The sequence below is a fragment of the Podarcis erhardii genome (genome assembly GCF_964252035.2).
Source record: "Podarcis erhardii genome assembly, chromosome: 8".
Lineage (NCBI taxonomy): Eukaryota > Metazoa > Chordata > Lepidosauria > Squamata > Lacertidae > Podarcis > Podarcis erhardii.
Genome location: NC_138499.1, coordinates 73,860,560 through 73,881,089, shown reverse-complemented (window position 1 = coordinate 73,881,089; position 20,530 = coordinate 73,860,560). Strand labels below are relative to the sequence as shown.

The 20,530-nt window shown below is 41.1% G+C and overlaps 1 protein-coding gene across 7 annotated transcripts in view; it reads right to left on the bottom strand.

Annotated features, from left to right (window-relative positions):
* CDH10 (cadherin 10) overlaps positions 1 to 20,530 on the bottom strand; it is a 410,273-nt gene that overhangs the window by 79,707 nt on the left and 310,036 nt on the right. For 5 of the 7 annotated variants that reach the window (XM_081873030.1, XM_081873034.1, XM_081873037.1 and 2 more), the window contains exon 2: positions 83 to 458. The exons of 1 other annotated variant lie outside the window; for it this stretch is intronic. In XM_081873030.1, coding sequence (XP_081729156.1) covers positions 83 to 313 — 231 coding nt within the window. In that variant the 5' untranslated portion in view covers positions 314 to 458. Of the gene's footprint in view, positions 1 to 82; positions 459 to 7,351; positions 7,375 to 20,530 lie in introns of those variants that run through there. One more of the 7 variants, XM_081873033.1, reaches the window with a different exon arrangement.

The following is a 20,530-nucleotide window of genomic DNA, read 5'->3' as shown; positions in this document are numbered from 1 at the left end:
ATGAAGTCCTCAAAGATAATTTTCTACCATTAAATCACTGCAATGCATAAGAAGAATAGGAGAAGATATACATATGGCCTACCTTGCCTACATATTGGTTATCTGAGCCGGTATATTCCTCCAGCAAGAAGAACTGGTTCCACATCCAGCCTCGCTTCTGGCGGTGCAGAGCTTTTCCTTCATTCCCTATTCCACGTGCAGCAAAACTTTTGGGCTGCTGGTCCGTAGTCCTGCTGAATACCATTGCTGTTAAGCAGGGGTGGAGCAGGCACACCCAGAGTAGTACCACCAGCAAGCCTTGTTGTATTATCATGGTTCTCCTCTGCTGACTGTCTTCTCAAGTGCCTTTGGCTGCAAGTTGGACACTTTGCCTTCAACTGAGCTCTAGATATTCTTCAGTGGAACGTGAAGCCAAGCTGTTTATACCAGCTCATCTCTCGTCTGGGCATATCCAAAATCTGAAAAGGAAACAGCAAGAGAGAAAGAGAGAGAGAGGGGGAGAGAGAGAGAGAGAGAGAGGGAGAGAGAGAGAGAGTGCAATACAGTTACAGATATATAATTGCAAGCTAAAAATGTTCCCTTTGTTTGCATTACATTTCACATTGTTCCTGGCAGAATAGCTGTAAAATCTTACAGCAAATTGGTTAGCTCCCCCAAGCATAAAACAAACAGCTGATGTGGCAAGTATAAAGGTTATCTAGAAACTGTCACTTAATCAGAGCTTTGTAAAATATATTCAGCATGAAATGCTCGGGGAAAATGAAATGTGCAGATAAACGTGTTTTCTTCTGCCCCTCACCAACTACCCTTACCTTTAACTTTTGTATTTAAGGTCGTTGAGAACATTCATCATGTAGACTAGGGGATCTGCACCATTGGCACTTACATATTAAATACTGCAGTCTTTACTTGAAATGTTTTCCACCTGATTTGACTTACAAGTAACCCAGTGTTTTATTAATCTTGTTACCAAGAGGCACTTAAAGGCTAATGCAAAGTCCGTTTTCGAAACCACAGAAATGGTGGAATACTAGTTCCCCAGGGTGCTTTAAATGGCAAAAGAGGACATCATATGCATCGGAAGAAATACAACATGACAAGAAGCAAACTTTCTAAGAGAGAGGGTTTCTGGGATGCAAAGTTCCAGCAAAATCCAGCGCAGAATACAAAGCCAATGTAAATGGAAGGTCTGATGAAATGGAAGGTGGCCTTTGTTTTTTGCCATATTGAATATACAGGGTCAAGCGTTGCATCCCAAAGACATGTCTTTACTTGTTCCTAAAATATTTATTAGGAAATTATCAAATTGGAACTCCAATCTGTGCTCTCTTGTCCGTTAACTTCTTTTGCAACACTAGCTCACAATGGTATTAGAATCCCTAAAATGCAACTATCTTTGCTAAAGTCAGACTTAGTGGTCAATCAAACCTTTGGCAGCTGCCTATTGTTGAACTTCTTGTTGTACTATAGATGGGTTCTACGTGATTTTGATACAACATTAATGAATGAACCTAAATTGAACAGATTCGCTCCATGCCCACCCAGGAGCCTTCCCTAAAAGCTGAAGCTCAACACTTCTCTCCACATCCCTCTGCACCCTTCCGTAACTTTGTTTATCTTTGAACTTGCATAGCCCAGCTGGGTAGAGTGTGGTGCTGATAATGCCAAGGTTGCAGGTTCATATATATGAATTTTCTGTTTTACATTTTAGAATATTCATTTAACCAACTTTAACATATCAATGACTTCCCTTCTCCTACTGGTGGTTTCCCTACTGGTGGTTAACCCTTCCAAGACTCCTGCAGATGGGCAGGAGTCAGATATAGTCGTGTGGTTTCCAATGCCTAAGCCAATACCACTCACATTCTGTAACCAGTAAAGCTGTGGCCTTTTTTCACCCATTAACCTAAAATACTGCTTCATGTGTCTTTATTCCACTTCCCGGCTGGGTTTGGGACCTTGCCACGCAAAGGAGGAGTCACGGAAGCTTCTGCATCTCATCCCACTCTCAGTGACATACCTGGGAGTACACAGGGCCACAATTTAATATAGAGTTATCTGAGCTGGATTAAATTTAGGGCATCAAGCAGATACTCTCCAAAGTAATCCACTTTAACACCCCCTTCTGAATCAGATGAGGGAGCTATGCCCATTATTACAGTACTTCAAAAAAAGAAAAGAAAAAAAGGTTTCTCCAATAATGAGGCTTGCCTTGACCGATTAACAATGTATACGCTTTGCAAATCGTTTTGTTCCCTAGAAATGAATTAGCAATCAGTAGACTCTGTAATTCTAAGTGCAAAGCCCTGACCTATATCACTTTATATCTACACAGAGTATTAGTTAGAAATTACTGCTGTGTTTTTTTTTTTTTAAATATGGTTTTGTGGTCTCCTGACAAACTCACACTTGAATTTTCAATAGAATGTTTTGCAATGAGTTTAGTACTATAAACAAACCATGACAACCACTTTGCCTGCTTTAATCATCATATTTTTAGAGCAGTGTTTGTGAACCAAGGGGGAAGCTAAGCCCAGAGAGAGGGCATATGAAAATCTTGCAGGGGGTGAGTGTTCCTCCCATAAGTTCAGTGGTACCTTGGTTCTCAAACTTAATCTGTTCCGGAAGTCCGTTCCAAAACCAAAGCGTTCCAAAACCAAGGTGTGCTTTCCCATAGAAAGTAATGCAAAATGGATTAATCCATTCCAGACTTTTAAAAACTACCCCTAAAACAGCAATTTAACATGAATTTTTACTATCTAACGGGACCATTGATCCATAAAATGAAAGCAATAAACCGCAGTCACACAATCAATCAATCAACCAATCAATCGATCAATCAATCAGTAGCTGAACTGGGTTCTACAGTATAAAAAAAGAGCTGCAAAAACAAAAAGGCAAAATAAATAGCAAAAACAGACTCAAACAGAAGTTTTGCGCTCAAAAACAGAGCACGTTTGGCTTCTGAAAACAGTTCGCAAACCGGAACACTTACTTCCAGGTCTGCAGTTTTTGGGTTCCAAGCTGTTTGAGTACCAAGGCATTTGAGAACCAAGGTACCACTGCATAAAATTAAAGTCACAATTTTTCAATCCATTTGGAAATTCAAACGAAGTAATCTGGGGAGCCAGGTTTGAAGAGTGGGGGTAATGTTAGCAAAAGGATGCATGGGTTTAAAAGATTGAGAAACAGTGTTTTAGACAAATCAGAGGACACGCAATAGTAAGCTGGAAATCCACCTGAAAGAAATAAGAAAGGTGCACATCAACCTGAGACAACTTCACCCTTTCTAGAGCTCCAGGAACTCTTCTTCCTGGAGCCAGTTTTGGACTATGACCTGTGAAACCAGAGTGCAAAAATGCACTCAGCCACCAAGCTCACTGGGTGACCTCAGCCTCATTTATTGTGGGTATAAATGGGGAGAGGTACCATGTATGCTAGGGACGCGGGTGGCGCTGTGGGTTAAACCACAGAGCTTTGAGGGTTTGCCGATCAGAAGGTTGGCGATTCGAATCCCCACGACGGGGTGAGCTCCCGTTGATCAGTCCCTGCTTCTGCCAACCTAGCAATTCAAACGCACAAAGTACAAGTAGATAAATAGGTACTGCTCCAGCGGGAAGGTAAACAGTATTTCCGTGTGCTGCTCTGGTTTGCCAGAAGCGGCTTAGTCATGCTGGCCACGTGACCTGGAAGCTGTACGCCAGCTCCCTCGGCTGGTAAAACGAGATGAGCACCCAAACCCCAGAGCCATCTGTGATTGGACCTAATGGTCAGGGGTCCCTTTACCTTTACCTTTGCCATGTATGCCACCTCAAGGTCCTTGGCAGAAAAGTGGGATATTGTGATCTAAAAAGTAGGGGTAGCAGCTCCCAGTCTCGTGTAAAGGTAAAGGTAAAGGGACCCCTGACCATTAGGTCCAGTCATGACCGACTTTGGGGTTGCGCCTCATCTCACTCTATAGGCCGAGGGAGCCGGCGTTTGTCCGCAGACAGCTTCCGGGTCATGTGGCCAGCATGACTAAGCCGCTTCTAGAGAACCAGAGAGCGCACGGAAATGCCGTTTACTTTCCCGCCAGAATGGTTTATTTATCTACTTGCACTTTGATGTGCTTTCGAACTAGCATTAAATTCTGGTCGGTGTAGCTTCAGCTGCGGTTATTAAAATAAACCAGAGCAGTTCTCAGAGTATTCAGTCACTCTCTTTCTCTCTCACACACACAAATACACACAGGCATGTACAAATTACTGCCATTTTTTTAATCTGCATGTGACTTAAAGAATGAACTACAAATTAGGAAGCTTCAGGTCTTGTATCCACATAGGTGGCTTTGAACAAGGCACCCTCATTCAACTGAATGGTTGTAAGCATTGTTGGGGCAATTAAGAGTAAAGTGTTTCAAATATTCTAAAAAAGCAATGGAGAACCTTTGAACTACAACTCTGTTAAGCCCTGATCATTGGCCATATTGGCTGGGGCTAATGGTATTTGGAGTCAACAGCCTCTGGATTGCCACAGCTTTCCCACCCCTACTTTAATGCATGGGATAAATGCTAAGCATGGTTGTGCTGCTGTGATACATACTGGACTGAATTCATGTTAACCGTACGCTTTTACTTCTTACCCAACTCATCTGTTGATGAAATATGAAAGCTGAGCTTCATGCATCATCTGAAAGTGACAGGAATATTCACACCAAAACTACTGAAAACAATGTGCACTTTTGCATAGGCCAGAACTTGCAGCAATGAGTCATTCAGCTTAACATTAAATTGTAAACGATTTGTCACCTTGTATAATGTGCATTTTTTAGGGAATCAACTGAGCAGCCTTCTCTCAAAGAAGATGTCTGTAGACCATATGTAATGAGTATAGCAGCTTGAATGACACAGATTGGAATCCAAAATACTATGCCAGTTACAAGTTGTTACATTTCCCCTGAAGTCAAAATTACTTGATATATGGTGTGTGTGTGGGGGGGGTTATGTGCCCATAAAAAATGTGTGTGCGCATGCACACACACACACAGCTCTAATGCAGGCTATAAAAAAGGTAAGGGATCCCTGGGCGGTTAAGTCCAGTCAAAGGCGACTATGGGGTTGAGGCACTCATCTCGCTTCAGGCCGAGGGGGACGGTGTTTGTCCACAGACAGCTTTCCGGGTCATGTGGCCAGCATAACTAAACCACTTCTGGCACAATGGAACACTGACAGAAACCAGAGCACACAGAAATGCCATTTATCTTCCTGCCACAGCGATACCTATTTATTGCACTGGTGTGCTTTTGAACTGATAGGCTGGCAGGAGTTGAGACAGAGCAATGGGAGCTCACCCCATCGCACAGATTTGAACCACTGATCTTCTTATCAGCAAGCCCAAGAGGCTCAGTGCTTTAGACCACAGCGCCACCCACTCCTTACCATGTCTGACTAATATATTGGGCTGCAGTCCTAACAACCCATGTGGGACAGAGGCAAAGAGATACTCTGCAGTTGTGGGAGCAGCAGATTGTATCCACTCTTCCCTGGCACCCTCCAGAACTTGGCACCCTGGCGCCCCACGCCACTAGCCTCTATGGGTAAGACACCCCTGGGTAGCGATAAAACAGGCTATCAAATCCAAACTCCTCCTCCTCCTCCTCTTCTTCTTCTTCGCCATGCTGACTGGGGCTGATGGGAACTGGAGTCCAACAACATTTGGAAGGCCACAGGTTCCTCGTCCCTATATCAGTGATTAAATTTATTACATTGTCCTGCAACTAATTTTGTTGTCTCTAAAGGTTATCACCCATGGTCATGCATCCTTCATTATAGAACATTATCCATAAAATACCTGTAGCTCACAGCCATGGTGTGAATCTTATTGCAGGTGTGGTACTAATGCTGTTGATAGATAAGCTTTGGAACGAAATAACTCATTGTGGTCTTCCTAGTAATCTTGCGAGAAAAAATGGGTTTGCCAACCATGCCCTTCCTTTTTCTGTAGGGATATTATTGAGAAATTTACATGGGGAAAAACAAAGGCTCTTTGGTTTCAGATAACCATTATGGCACAACATCACTAAATTATAAAGCGTGATGAAACATTTATGTTGCCCAAAACAGATGTAAATTGTTAAGTATAATCGTTTAATTCACACAGAAATGAAAAATGTATACAAATTAATGAAGGTTTAAAATGGAAAATGGGTAAATGTGGATTTCTGAAGGGTTGCTAACAATGGAGTTTTCCCAATGTTATTTTCTAAAGGACTCTGAGCTCCTGAATGGGTTAATGATTAACTAACTGTTCTCTGGTAGCTAACATATGAGGGTTGTAACCTGGGATCATATGAGAGGTATTGAGTTGCAATCTTCATTTTAAAAGGAGTTGCCTTGAGTCTTTGCCTTCCAAACTCAATAGAGTGAACATGCAGATACAGTTGTCTCTCTGGATGCTACAGGGAGAACAATGCAAGGAAATGGTTGCTCTCCTGAAGGGAGAGCAAACAACCTGGAGGCTGGAAAGTAGGCTGGAGAGAAAGAGAGGGCCCTTTGCTTATAAGTTTTTTTGGATTATTTCATATTTGTAAGATGCCGAGCCTGTGCTGGACAGCACATGACATTGTATAGGTATTTTTGATGTTTTAATTCTGTTTTAAAGAAAGTTCTATCAGAAAGTTTAAATAATATTTCCATGGGCCTGGACAATGTTTCATTTCCAAAGGAGTCAGTTCTTATGCTTCCAGTTGCTTCAAACTGCAATATTCAATAACTGCAGCATAAATGAAACAATATAGGGATTTTTAGTCAAACTATGATGCCAGAGAGCATACATAGTTAGACTTATATGCCCCTATACATCAAGGACAACTTCTTCATGGAAACAAGACTCCCATGTGTAGATCATTTGTCTGGGAAAATGACATCCAGCAATCTGAGAACCGCAAGCACATTCTACCAGAGAGATGGTCTCTGCTGTCATTTCTGACAACATCCATCACTCATTGTGAAGTGAGGGGGAGCTGATTCTAGGTACCCTCTCTCCTGGTCTTGCCAAGCGATAATCAGCTCTCTTCAAGATGACAGCAGCATTGAAGATCCTCGTGTGCATCATCAACAAACACACAATCTCCTGCTGCTCATGGAAATCTTTGGGGGAAGTTTTCATGTGGCGCAAAGATTCTGCTTCAGGAAAACATTTCCCTGACAGGTGATGTACAAACAGATGCACATTTTAATATTTATATAGCAGAAAACACTTGGCTTCATTGCTCAAAGTTCAGTATGCGGCAATAAGGACTGCCCACTACATCTATAGCTTTTTTAAAAAACAGCAACAACAGATTAATCAAATGGAGCACTTTTTGGACTACCTGTGTGAGAGGGATACACTTTACACAGGTCTGTTTCTTCACTCCTAGCTTCATAGGCATATATATTCCACTTTCCGCACTTTCCTATTTGATGTCGGAGTGTTGTTAAATTTCTCTGGGGAAATAATTCTTGGATGTTAGCAGTTGTTATTGAATTTCCTTCTTGTTAAATTAGGTCAGTGGAATGAAAGCTTGGATGGAATTTGTCGAAGTTACAAAACTAGCTAATGCACATGGAGATGGCAGGCAAGGCTGCTTAATGGATTCCTATAGTAGTTTCACGTCTCTCTTCCACCCCTGGCCTGCCATATCTACCCCTTTTGAGACTCCTGCTTGAATTCTGTTTGTTGCCTTAAGTGCAGGAACTTTCATGATCACCTAGCTGAAAGCAATGGTGTATTTCTGTGCATTTAAAAAGCCCTGGTAATCGAGAGCAGCTGTGTTCGTATATTGAACACAAGGGAATCTTTCCCTTAGAAAACTCTTAAAACAAAAAAGAGTTGTCATAAAGTCAACAAGACTCACTCTGTGCTGTGTTACATTGTGAGTACAGTTTAGGTAAGCAACCTTTAATGCACTAAGCATTATTTTTTACAGTACAAAAATAACTTCTGGATATTTTCATTGTGTACTGGTTAAAGTGTATGCATAGTATAGAAATAATTTGACAAGTTAATAATTTTAATCCACAGCAAGACTGGGTAGTGTGCAGCCCTGTAAGGCCTAGCCTAAAATATTCATTTTTCAGAGTTTCCGGTTCCTGTTGTCTCTCGAACCCATATACACCATATACCCGGGGATATTTAACCCCAATCACACTGACCCAAGGTATTTTATTTGTCTTATTCAAATGCTTTTGTCTTCCTTCAAAATTCCTCAAATTTTCATCTGAGGGGCAGTCTTCAAAATTATTATTATTATTATTATTTCAGTGACCTAAGAACATATGAAAAACCCACACCAAGAAATTCTGCTAATTGCATCAAATGAAAATAAATTCCTCAGATTCTCCATCTGAGGATAAACTCCCACATTTATTTCAAAACTGGTGTGTGTGCATGCAAAATGTTTCCGGTAACCACATGCACATTTCCACTTTCTCTCTTTGCTGTGCACCTACACAGTACTCCATATATTTCCATCGGCCCACCAACTGAGGTCCAGGTCATAAAGGGATATGTACTGCAATGGGATGTTATGGTACATGGCTGCCTCATCTTTCCCCCATTCCCATATGTCAAGTCTGGAACAAAGCAGCTGCACAGTTAACCACATATGAACCAGCATGCTGCTCACACAGCCATAAATTTTCCATCTGTGACCTATAATATGCTTATTTTTAAAAAAGACAAATACAGCATACAAGCATTTATGACATTATTTGCATCCTTATGCACCTCAGAACATAAACCAGTCTACATCTATAGCTACTAAAATTTGCACTGTTACTTTCCAGTACAGGCAAAACCCTCAAAAGGGCTTGATTTCAGCTTCGTAATGCACGCATCCTTTAATCAATGTTTGCTAACAACAACAACAACAACAACAACAACAACAACAACAACAACAACATGAAAGCTACAGTTAGGATGCACAGTTTCTCATCTTCTGTGTAGGAACGAAAAACAGTGGTACCTCGGTTCTCGAATGTAATCCATTCTGGAAGACTGTTCGACTTCTGAAATGTTCAAAAACTGAAGAGCAAAGGGCTGTTTGCAAATTCAATTGAGAAAACTTAAAAACATGCAGCCAGAAGCCATTCAACTTCTGAGGTGCATTCAAAAATGGAAGCATTTACTTCCGGGTTTTCGGCGTTTGGGTTCCAAAATGTTCATCAACGGAGACGTTCAAGAACCGAGGTGCCACTGTAGTTATGATTATAAACCAACCACCAAAAGAAGGAGGGGGGGAAGCAAGGTCCACTGGCTTCTCACAACAATCCTCATCCCATCTGTAAGTCTTGCATACCTTTTCCCTGCATTCTGAGAGTCTCCATTTATTTTTCTCCTTAACTTTATAGTTGCAAAGAAAACTCTGAAGTCACGGGTCCTGTAAAAATGACACAGGCTTGCCAAAACCTTTGAAGTTACCGGTATCTATGAAAGTATATTGCAACAAACAAACCTCTGGTATACCAACTGCAGCAATTATTTGTTGGGCCAAACGCATACATAAACTGAATCTTCAATTTTGTATACAGACCTCCACCATCCAGTTTGGCTTCTGATATCTACTAAGGCAATGCAGGTTAATTGTTAAGTATATTAAAATGTTGTCTGATGTAAATCAAATATGATAGATAATTAGTTGCACAATTCTTATGTACATCGGAGAATATAATATATCATGCTAAATCTGTAATACAAATGACTATGGTGAAAGGTGTGGGAAAAAGTTGAGCCAGTATAACAGGATATTATTATTATTACCATTATTATTTATTATTATTATTTATACCCCACACATCTGGCTGGGTTTCCCCAGCCACTCTGGGCAGCTCCCAACAGATTTAAAACAGAATAGAACATCAAATAATAAAAACTTCCCTAAACAGGGCTGCTTTCAGTTGTCTTCTAAAAGTCAGATAGTTGTTTCTTTCCTTGACATCTGATGGGAGAGCATTCCACAGGGCTGGTGCCACCACCGAGGAAGCCCTCTTCTTGGATACAGGTCGTTTATGTTTATTATAGGAAGTAACTTGGATTATTATAAATTTGACCCTTTAAACACAAAAAGTGTCTGAAATAGTTGCACCTGATATTTATTCTGTTTATTGAGCATTTTTATTTTTATTTTTTAAATGGTGGATGTCCTAGGATAGGGAGGGCACAATATGCTAGCATGCTTTCAACAATCTAGATTAAAACTGAATGAACCAGGTTAACATTTCCTGTGTCCTCCAGGTAATTTCCTGCCCTGAAGTGTGATTTCCATTGAATGACACTGACTGCCTATAGAAAGACACTTTCTCCCTCCAGGGGAGATAAAATGTGGGGTCTCTGGGCATTTGCTTTTCAGCACTCTCACCCTGTCAGTCAGCTACTGAGTTTATCAAAGAAATGGAAGCAGTATAAAAACTTGGCAAGCATCTAAAAACCAGCCCTTAGCTCATCAAGAGTTTGCAGCGTCTGCTCAGGCTGAAGCCTTGCAGCTTCAGAGAGCAGAACCGATTCACCAAGGCATGAAGAACTGGGGCACGGAGAAACAGTGCATGCTTAGGAGACTGTGTAATTTAATAATGTGCTCACTGATGTCTGTATGCAAGCATCTCAAAGTTGTGCTACAGCCCAAGCATAAACCATGGAGAATACCATTACTGCTAATTAGATGGTGGCAGTACGAGTAAGCTCTCTTGTATAGACAGACAGGTGCCAACAGAACAAGTCTCACGATGAAAATAATCATCTTCCAGATGAAAAGTGCAGGGGAGGAAACACCTTTATAAAGATGAATAATTATTCTTCCAGTGAAATGCAACTTCCTCTTTATTTTTACTTTCAAAACCCTTTCCTTTATTATTCCCAGGGATGCTTGAGGAAATTTGAGCTATATGAAAGTACCTGATCTGCACTTCTTGGAATAATGTGGAGATCAGAATTTAGCTATGGGTCTGATTTTGCACTCCTCTGATCATTGCAGCATGGATGTGAATGAATCAAAAATGGCATTTGTGCTTAATGGTACATATTTTGATACAAAAAGTCAGTAAGACTAGTGAATTTTTTTCAAGAGTATTTTGCATATCCCTGCAGTGTCACCAGAGAAGTGTTGCCAGGACAGCATGCTCCCCTGTAACTTTGAGTATGATCTCAGCAACTGAGTTCAAAAGGTTTCCATTTTGCATGGAAAACTCTCAGCATCCATCATCCAATGACAAGAAAGTAGTTTACACTGGCTATATTAGCATAGACCATGCGAGTGGTTCTCCAGGGAGACTGGAACCTCTGGAATCTGCATTCGTCTTACTATCTACCATGTTCCAACCATGTGACCCATCTATTGATTGGCTATTGAGGGTCCCGAAGCATCACAGAGACACAACCAAGCATCAAATTGGCATGACAACACAGTACAGTGGTACCTCAGGTTAAGAACTTAATTCGTTCTGGAGGTCTGTTCTTAACCTGAAACTGTTCTTAACTTTAGCTAATGAGGCCTCTCGTTGCCGCGGCACAATTTCTGTTCTCATCCTGAAGCAAAGTTATTAACCTGAGGTACTATTTCTGGGTTAGTGGAGTCTGTAACCTGAAGTGTCTGTGGCCTAAAGCGTCTGTAACCCAAGGTACCACTGTAAATGCACTTGCACCCACTCAAGTTAGGGACCTGAAACCAAAAGGATGCACACACATCTTCCCTTATTTGCATCCCACTCACACCCTTTTTCATAGCAAGAAAGGGGACGTCCCATTAACTCAGAGGTACCCATTGTAGTTCTCTCCAGATGTTGACTACAGCTCCCATTATCGCTGGCCATTGGCCATACTGGCTGAGGCTGGCAGAAACTGCAGTCTCAAACAATTGAAGGACACTATGTTGACAACCTCTATATTACTCTTCCCCTCCTTTGTTCCTCTGCAACTTTGAGCATTCTTTCTCTTACACACGTACCTAAGCCCTTAATGGGATTCCCAAGCTAGAACTGGCATGCAATCTGGGTCCTTCTCCTCCCCTCTTCCATATTTATTATTTGCATTTATTATTTGCAAGGGCTTCGAGAGACTACATAGTTTGTCAGTACTTTTATTCCCCTTCATAACCTTTAAGCAAGGATGCTTAAGAGGTTAAGAGGAGGCTCAAGGAGTCTAAATGAGTTCAGCCTCCCTTTATTCCCCCATCATAAACTTTTGACAAGATGCATTAGACTTAGATTGTGTATGCAACTGGGGATTCATTAGGAACTAGGGAAGGGGAAGAAATTTGATTCCATTCAGATAAGAAGGTGAATCTAACTAATCTGCAGTTTCTGAAACAATGTGCTAACCGAAACACACCCATCCTTGAAAATTCGTATCTCTCTGAATTTTGTGATGCAGTTCTCAAGCCAGGTATTGTGTACAGAAGTACATACACATTTGCTGGGGTAACATTTGCATAAAAGTGCCTATATTAGTGGAAGTAAGTTAAAACATTGCTTTGCAAATATGTGTACATCGGAGAAATTGCATAGAACCGTTGTGTATTAGGATAACTCGATACTGAAGTGCTGGTGAATTTTCATGAGGATTTTTAAAAGAAAAGAAATTTCAAACTGAGGTGCAAACATGGAGGATTGAATTTATAACTGGGAAAATGAGAAACTGAAAAATGGACACATTTGTCCATCCCTAGAAACAAACTAAGTAACCCCAGGGCCCCGGAGAATTGTTTTCTTGCATTTATATGCCCATATTCAAATATTGCTGGGCTTATAGTCAGTCTGCCTCAATCTTCTCCAGATCCAAATCTCAATGGGATGTGTGGCTGCTCCCTTGTATACGGCCACTCAATCATACTAAACTGGAAGGCAAAGAGTGTTATGCTCAGGGAGGTTAGAAAATTAGAGCTACTCTATGAGATGTGCAGAAAAATTGCAAGTCATACTGAGCATCAGACTTGGGAGGAACAATATGATACCTACCCACCCTCCAATGTGATTTCTAGAGTCACAATAATCAGTATCCCAAAGCCAGTGAATGTCAGACTTGGGGAAGCCTGTCGAGAGGAGAATTGCTAAAACCTGCTAAACAAGCATCAACAGGCTTTTAAATCCAAGGACTAACACAATCTAATTGAAGCTGGTTCAGGTCTTAGCCAAAGAGGAATGCAAAATGCATCCTTTGGGGTCACATATACTGTCTCCTTGTTATATTTATAGATATTAGCCATTACATTGGCATAGGCTTACAAATCCCACTACAATTTCACCTAAAGTCCAAAAGGTACTCTAACGTGAGCTTGGGATTTTCCTCTTCACGAAATCTTATTAACAAAGAAAAGCTAAGACTATACTGTACAAATAATACCATACTAGCAGAACTAGAATGATACCTGTAAGTAAAAAAAATGTAACAAATATTTTGCTGGAGTATATGAAAAAATATAACGCAAAGCTGTGTGAGAAAACCACGACGATATAAATAGTATAATAAGACGATTGGAAGTTTTATACCCCAAATTTTTATTTGATTGTTATCCTTTTGTATACAGTTTTTGTTTTTCTTTCTTTATCCTGATTCCTTTTCTTTCTTTTTTCTTATTTGCTTCTGTTGTAAATAATCTTTTGTGTCTGTGTTTTAAACTAAAAAAGATTTACTAAAAAAAACAAAAACAAAGAAAAGCTTTAAACTAGTAGAATTTCCTCAGTGTGCGCACGCATCTGCGTGAGCATTTTCTATGGCAAAATCCAACTGTCGAAGGACTGCCTGAGTGACAACAACAGATGAATTTCAAGGGAAACAAAAGCATGTGGGAAAGGGGTAGGGAAATTGCTCAGCTGGGAAGTTTGTGTGTGTTGCACATCTTGCAAATATTTGACTGCATGTAATTTTCCAGAAGTAAAAGGCATCGATCCATAGGGACGATAATCTTATTTTTATATTGCAATGTAAAACTTTCAGGCTAGAACTATGGGGGGGGGGGGAATGCTGCCAGAATCCATGCCACATCTGAACCATTTTGAACTTAGAAAAAATGATGCTGAAATCCAGAAAAGGAGATGAAAGTCACAGTGAGGCAAATCTGGATGGAAAAAATGGGCCTTTCTTTGAGACAGAATCCTTCCATGATTGGACATTCGAAACTAAAGAGGACTGGCAAAGGACTATGACTTAGAGAGACGTGGAAATATCGGACATTGAGGAACATTGGGAACGCAACCGGGAAAAGGGGGGGTGGGAAATGTGGAATCCAAAGGGCGTAAACTATGTTTTATTTAGGCTATATACATCTACATGGTATTCTAAAGTGGGGAACTCGTGGTGGGAATAAGCCGATTTTAGGGGAATGGAAAATAATGTTTGTTTTTTTTAAAAAAAAATTGGGTTAAGGATAACAAGTCTGAATTGAGGAGAAGAACTTGTTGAGATCATTTGAGAGATTTGGAATACAAGGGGGGGAGGGAAGGGGAAGTCCTGAAAGGATGTAATTGGAAAAAGATTTGAAATTGGATGTTTTATTAATTTGTAATTAATTGGAAAACTTTAATAAATATTATTAAAAAAAAAAAAAAAATGAAAGTCACAGTGAGGGGAGGGGGAGGGATATGGAGCATCCCTTGGCAGCAATTTGCTAAACCAAGTATGTAATATCAGGTAGCTTACTAGTTATGTGCCTTACATCAGTTTGTCACTAGTCTCCAGAGTATGCTTAAAAGGGAGAGAGGGAGAAAGGGAGATTAGGAGTGCTTATATCTGCATGTACTCCATTAAGAAATTATCCTTTAAGAAGCTTTACAATGAAAGATTGCATTCTCCAGAGAAACACTGGGCACATGAGTCATTTTTTAACAAAAGGGAAAGCCACAATCTAGAAATCAAACCAACAAAAGTGTGTGTTGAAGGCTGCGTAGGTTCATTGCAAATAAAAGAATTCTTACAGAATGTTAATTTCAGTGATGTGGGATAATATGTATCTAGATCTGTGCATTGTTATTTTCATTATTTTGAAAAGAAACAACAATCTATTTGTGTCTGAGTTGCTCTGTTCTCTCTCCACTTTGAACTATGAAAATTCACTATACTGGAGAATTTGAAAAAAGCTCTAACTTTCCCCCTTCCAGCCAAAGTGGGTGAATTTATAGGTTTAAAAAAAGGTAAAGGACCCTTGGACGGTTAAGTCCACTCAAAGGCAACTATGGGGTTGTGGCACTCATCTCACTTTCAGGCTGAGGTAACCGCTGTTTGTCCACAGACAGCTTTCCGGGTCATGTGGCCAGCATGACTAAACCACTTCTGGCACAACGGAACACCGTGACGGAAACCAGAGCACACAGAAATGCCGTTTACCTTCCCGCCACAGCGGTATCTACTTATCTACTTGTACTGCTGTGCTTTTGAACTCCTAGTTTGGCAGGAGCTGGGACAGAGAAACATGAGCTCACCCCATCATAGGGATTCGAACAACTGACTTTCTGATCGGCAAGCCCAAGAGGCCCAGTGGTTTAGACCACAGTGCCACCCGCGTGAATTTATACGGCCAGTAGTCACTTTAGAATAGATTAAGCCTGCCAAATTGTAGGCAGAAGCACGCAGGGGTTTTCATGCAAGGCACATTTAAAGTTTGATTCTTTCTTTCATAAAAAGGGACCAGGGAGCTTATAACTTCATTATTATCCGAACTGGATGCAGTTCACAGACACAGTCGATCCTTCTGAAATGAAGCCCACCAAATTTCAAAGCGGTAGCTGCAATGCTTCTTTCACAAGGGCAGACTTTGTCATTTCAGGATGAGTGTAGTAGAAATTGGAGGAGGCTGGGACACTGAAGGTGGGGTGGGAGTGGGGTAGCATTGATCCCCAGGAAAAACTGGGGTGTGATGAAGGGAAGGAAGAGGAGTGAGATCTGTTTTTGTGCACATGTTGGTAGAGGAGCAGGTCTTCCCATCTTTCCCAGTCTTCTTATGATCTCTGTGAATATTCCTAGCATTTTTAACCTGCAGTTTGAATGCTTTGTGCATAGTGCTGCTTAGTTTGTAAATCTAAATCACCAGTGGAGGGCCTGTGTTTTCCTTTGGCTGTTTGAACATGCTTATTAGCATTCTCTATCCTTTCGACTTTTCCTTTCTCTCTGACTCACGCTTCTTTCAGAATTAAAGGATCTGAAAATGTTATATGGGCTTATGCAAGATGATTGAATCTCACTGAGGATAAATTATTGTAATTAAAACAAAGAAATCTTAACAGTACTTTCAAGAGTTGCTATTTTTTTTTCTTCCCAAGTCCAGGAACGGGCCTTTGTGATGAGCCTGGAAGCAGGAGACCTTGTGACAACAGAATCCCATAGTGCCTTAAAAAACTAGCAAATTTATTGCCGCATATGCAAATCCACTTCTTTAGATGTGTGAAGCATTATCTTAACTTGCAAGAACACAGATCACTGGTTGGGAAGGACGTCAAACACAACAAGACCAGAAAAGTACAGATAACACCAGGGTGGTTATCATTAACATTATCATGTTAATTTACAATGGACATTCTCAAAAAGCAGTAGTTGACGACACAGAAATCCTAGCGTTGGTAATCCAGTTAATGGGGGAAGTGTGCAGTTGTTTCACACTTTCATCCCCAATTTTACATTGGTTAGGGAGATGGAGCTGTGTATTGACCTGTGTGTTTGATCAAACACGGAAGGGATTTTGACTTAAGTCAATCCCTACTTCTATAAAACCTAAGAAGCTTAAATATATTTTGTGTGAATATCTGACTGACTGGACCAGAGGAGTAGTGATTAGGGAACTTGCTATTACACTACTTGGGACTGATGATGATGATGATGATGATTTATATTTATATACTGCCAGTACTTTTTTTCCTTAAAAAAAATTTTTAGGGGTACTCTCACCATTTTATAGTTCAAATCAGGAAAAATAAATAAGGTAATTATACAAAAGTACAAAGATCCACAAAATGCTTAGGGGTATGCATACCCCTGTGTACCCCCAGAAAAAAAACATTGCATACTGCCCTTCATCACAAGATCTTAGGGTCGTTCACAATATAAAAATAACAAGGTAAAAGCACAAATAAATAGTTAGGGGAAAAACCAATGAAATATTAACCCTCCTTTCCAGAAAAATATTTAAAAGGCTGTAGAATGTTAATCAGTCAACATATAATATTCCTTAATATTGCTTCCCCAAAAAACATTTTGGCTTTTTGTAACTCCCCAACTCCTGTGTCTTTTTATCGGAACAATAGGAGCTTACAGTTTGCAGTATGGACTTAATTTTTTTCCCTTAAAGGAACTTTGGAGATCTTTGGTCACTGACTATTTCTTCTGACACTCTGCTTCTGTTTTCTAGATCTGTGTACCAGGGAATAAGCCAGGTGTAGCTTAAATGAAAATAGTTGTTCCTGAAGGTAGCATTTGCTCTTTATAGGTCTGACGTTTTCACATATGTAATGGTTAATTATACTGAGAAGGTATGACTTAGCTGTGGTTACTAATACAATTCTATTCATTTTACTCAGAAGTAAGTAAACCCCAGTGGAATAATTTTTAGCGAGTATGGGACCGGAGAACCAAATTGAATCTATTTCCCTTTCTGTTTCCTCTGTGTTGAATTTTAGATTTCAAGTTGCTCAGGGCAGGGGCCTGTGACAGGTACATTAAGGGTGGAAGATAACTTCTGTGCTGTTTTTCCCCATTGTATACAACTTCACCGTAATGACACAATAATTATATTAGTTGTCACTGAATCAATGTTTTCATTAATCATCTTCATCATTAAGATATTATCATTGCCATAATGTTGAATAACTCACTGGCTTCACCCCCACTTAGCCAACAAGCCACTCATTCCGCCCCCTGGTCCGAAAACGACCAACCACCATTAACAATTAGTCAAAATAGGGTTGTGTCAAATGTATTTATCAGCATAGTATCTACTACCCCAAGATCCAATGAAAGGTTACATTTATTACAATGCTGCTGCAGTCCCAACTATTGCAATATAAGGTCTATTTCTCACATTCATTCATTATGCCAAAAGTAATTTTAGGGTTATTTGGGGAAGTTTTTAATGTTTGATTATTTGTTTGTTTTTAATATTCTTTTGGGAGCCACCCAGAGTCATTGGGGTGGCCAGATGGGTGGGGTATAAGTAATAAGCAAATAATAATAATAATAATAATAATAATAATAATAATGGCATTTTCCAACAGTGAGGTGAACAAGCAGCCTCCTTCTTGAGCTACCTTCAGAATATGTTATAGCATGAACACCTGATGTTGAGCTATATGCACAGGTGAGGAGTCAGTATTTCAGGCCTGCTGAACCCAAACAGTGTCAGTTTCTGGGTGTAGATAGCTAGGACCTTACCCCAACTCTAAGTGCTAATGCAGATTATACTAACTGTGCCTAGTGATTTGCATTTTCAGTATCATAACTTTGTAAAAGTTTGTTTGAAAGAAGTAATCAAGGAAAGAGTTGCATTTCAAACAGAAAAAAGGATCATTAGGATGAAAGAAATCATTGTAAGAGACTTTAGCATGGATGTAGCACTTTATACTATCAAAGGATGTTGCAGAATATTCACTAATTAACTCATTCTCACAACGCCCTCTGTGCTGTTAATTACTATCAACCTCATGTACTAGTATGAAAAAAGTATATTCAATGTACAATTGCATGGCTATACAAATAAAAAGGTAAAGGAATCCTGGATATTTAAGTCCAGTCAAAGGCGACTATGGTGTGCAGCACTCATCTCCACTTTCAGGTCGAGGGAGCTGGCGTGGGTCCAGTGGCAGAGCTTCATGCTCTGACACCAGGGGGTGGAGAGAAGGTGGGGCTGGGGCTGGGGCTGGCGTGCATCCCGGGGATGTGGTGCCCCACCCGTAGGGATGTGGTGTGAGCCCTGGGGGCGTGGCGTGGCGCCCGTAGGGGTGTGGTGCCCAGCACAGGCGGGGAGGCAGCCGCGATGGCACCCCTCCGGGATTGTGCTGCCGGGGGCGGTGCACTCCCGACACACACCTCTTCCTCCGCCGGTGCATGGGTCCACAGACAGCTTTCCGGGTCATGTGGCCAGCAAGACTAAACCGCTTCTGGCACAACTGAATACCGCGATGGAAGCCAGGGCATACAGAAACACAATTTACCTTCCCACCACAGTGCTACCTATTTATCTACTCGCATTAGCATGCTTTCAAACTGCTAGGTTGTCAGGAGGTGGGGCAGAGCAATGGGAGCTCACTGTATCAGACGGTTTTGAACAGCCGATCTTCCGATCAGCAAGCCCAAGAAGCTCAGTGGTTTAGACCTCAGTGCTACCCGTGTCGCCAATTAGTGATCTCTAACAATTTATCCCTAGAGCAGTCCTTTCTTTTACTCAAGGCTCCCCTTTGATACCTGAAGGAGCATCTCCACCCCTATCATTCATCCTGGACATTGAGGTCCATCTACGAGGGCCTTCTGGCAGTTCCCTCACTGAGAGAAGTGAGGTTACAGGGAATCAGGCAGAGGGTCTTCTCGGTAGAGGCGCCCGCCCTGTGGAACGCCCTCCCATCAGATGTCAAGGAAATAAACAACTATCTGACTTTTGGAAGACATATGAAGGCAGCCCTGTTTTTAATGTTTCATGTTTCTTCTTCTTTTTCTTTTTCTTTGTCTGTTGGGAGCCAGCCAGAGTTTCTGGGGAAACCCAGCCAGATGGGTGGGGTATAAATATATGTTCTCCAATGTTCTCACCTCTCACAACATCACGTGCAGATCCTTGAGAATAGAGAACATAAAAATGGCAAATCGGTGAATGCTCTTTCGCTTTTTCATTGTTAGAGGGTTTTTGTTGCAATACTACAACCAGCAGGTTGGTGTGGAGGGGAAGAGTGTTGTCAGAGATGGATTTAGGGCAATGTGACCAGTTCTGCCAAACTGGGCAGGGGCATAACATGGTGTCACATCCATGACATGATGAAATGAACAGAACGGAAGGCGAGAGGTGGCATGCCAAATTTTGGCCTTGCACAGGGCACAACGGAAATTGGAAAGACCGAAGTCTGCCCTGTTGTTGTTTTCGAACGGAGACAGTCCAGCTCTATGTCAACACTTAACTTCTATCCATCTCTCTCTATATAAGTGGCCTTACGAGAGCTCTGTGAACCCCTAGCAGTCAAGCAGCATGAATGCTACAAAGCTATCAACAAGCCTAAGGTAGCTGCATTATTCACTTGCACTGGCCATTTAAAGATAACCTGGTAGTTCTTTAATGCAGCATGACAACGTGAAAGCAGAATGCAGCATGGCAACTTGAAACCTGCTTGTGTAGTCAACATCAGCTCCACCCAAACCCACCCTATGACACCAGCATTTGGGAATTACGGTTCTAGGGGAGAGGGGGGAATAAAGATCACTTGACCGAGATTCAGCATCAGCTGCTCAAAATGCCTACCTACTTTCCCCCATGCCCTGGAGGGTTAAGTATAATTTGACTGCCGAAAGATCCACTCCTATTATGTTTAAAGGTAGCTTGCTTGGCTAGACTTGC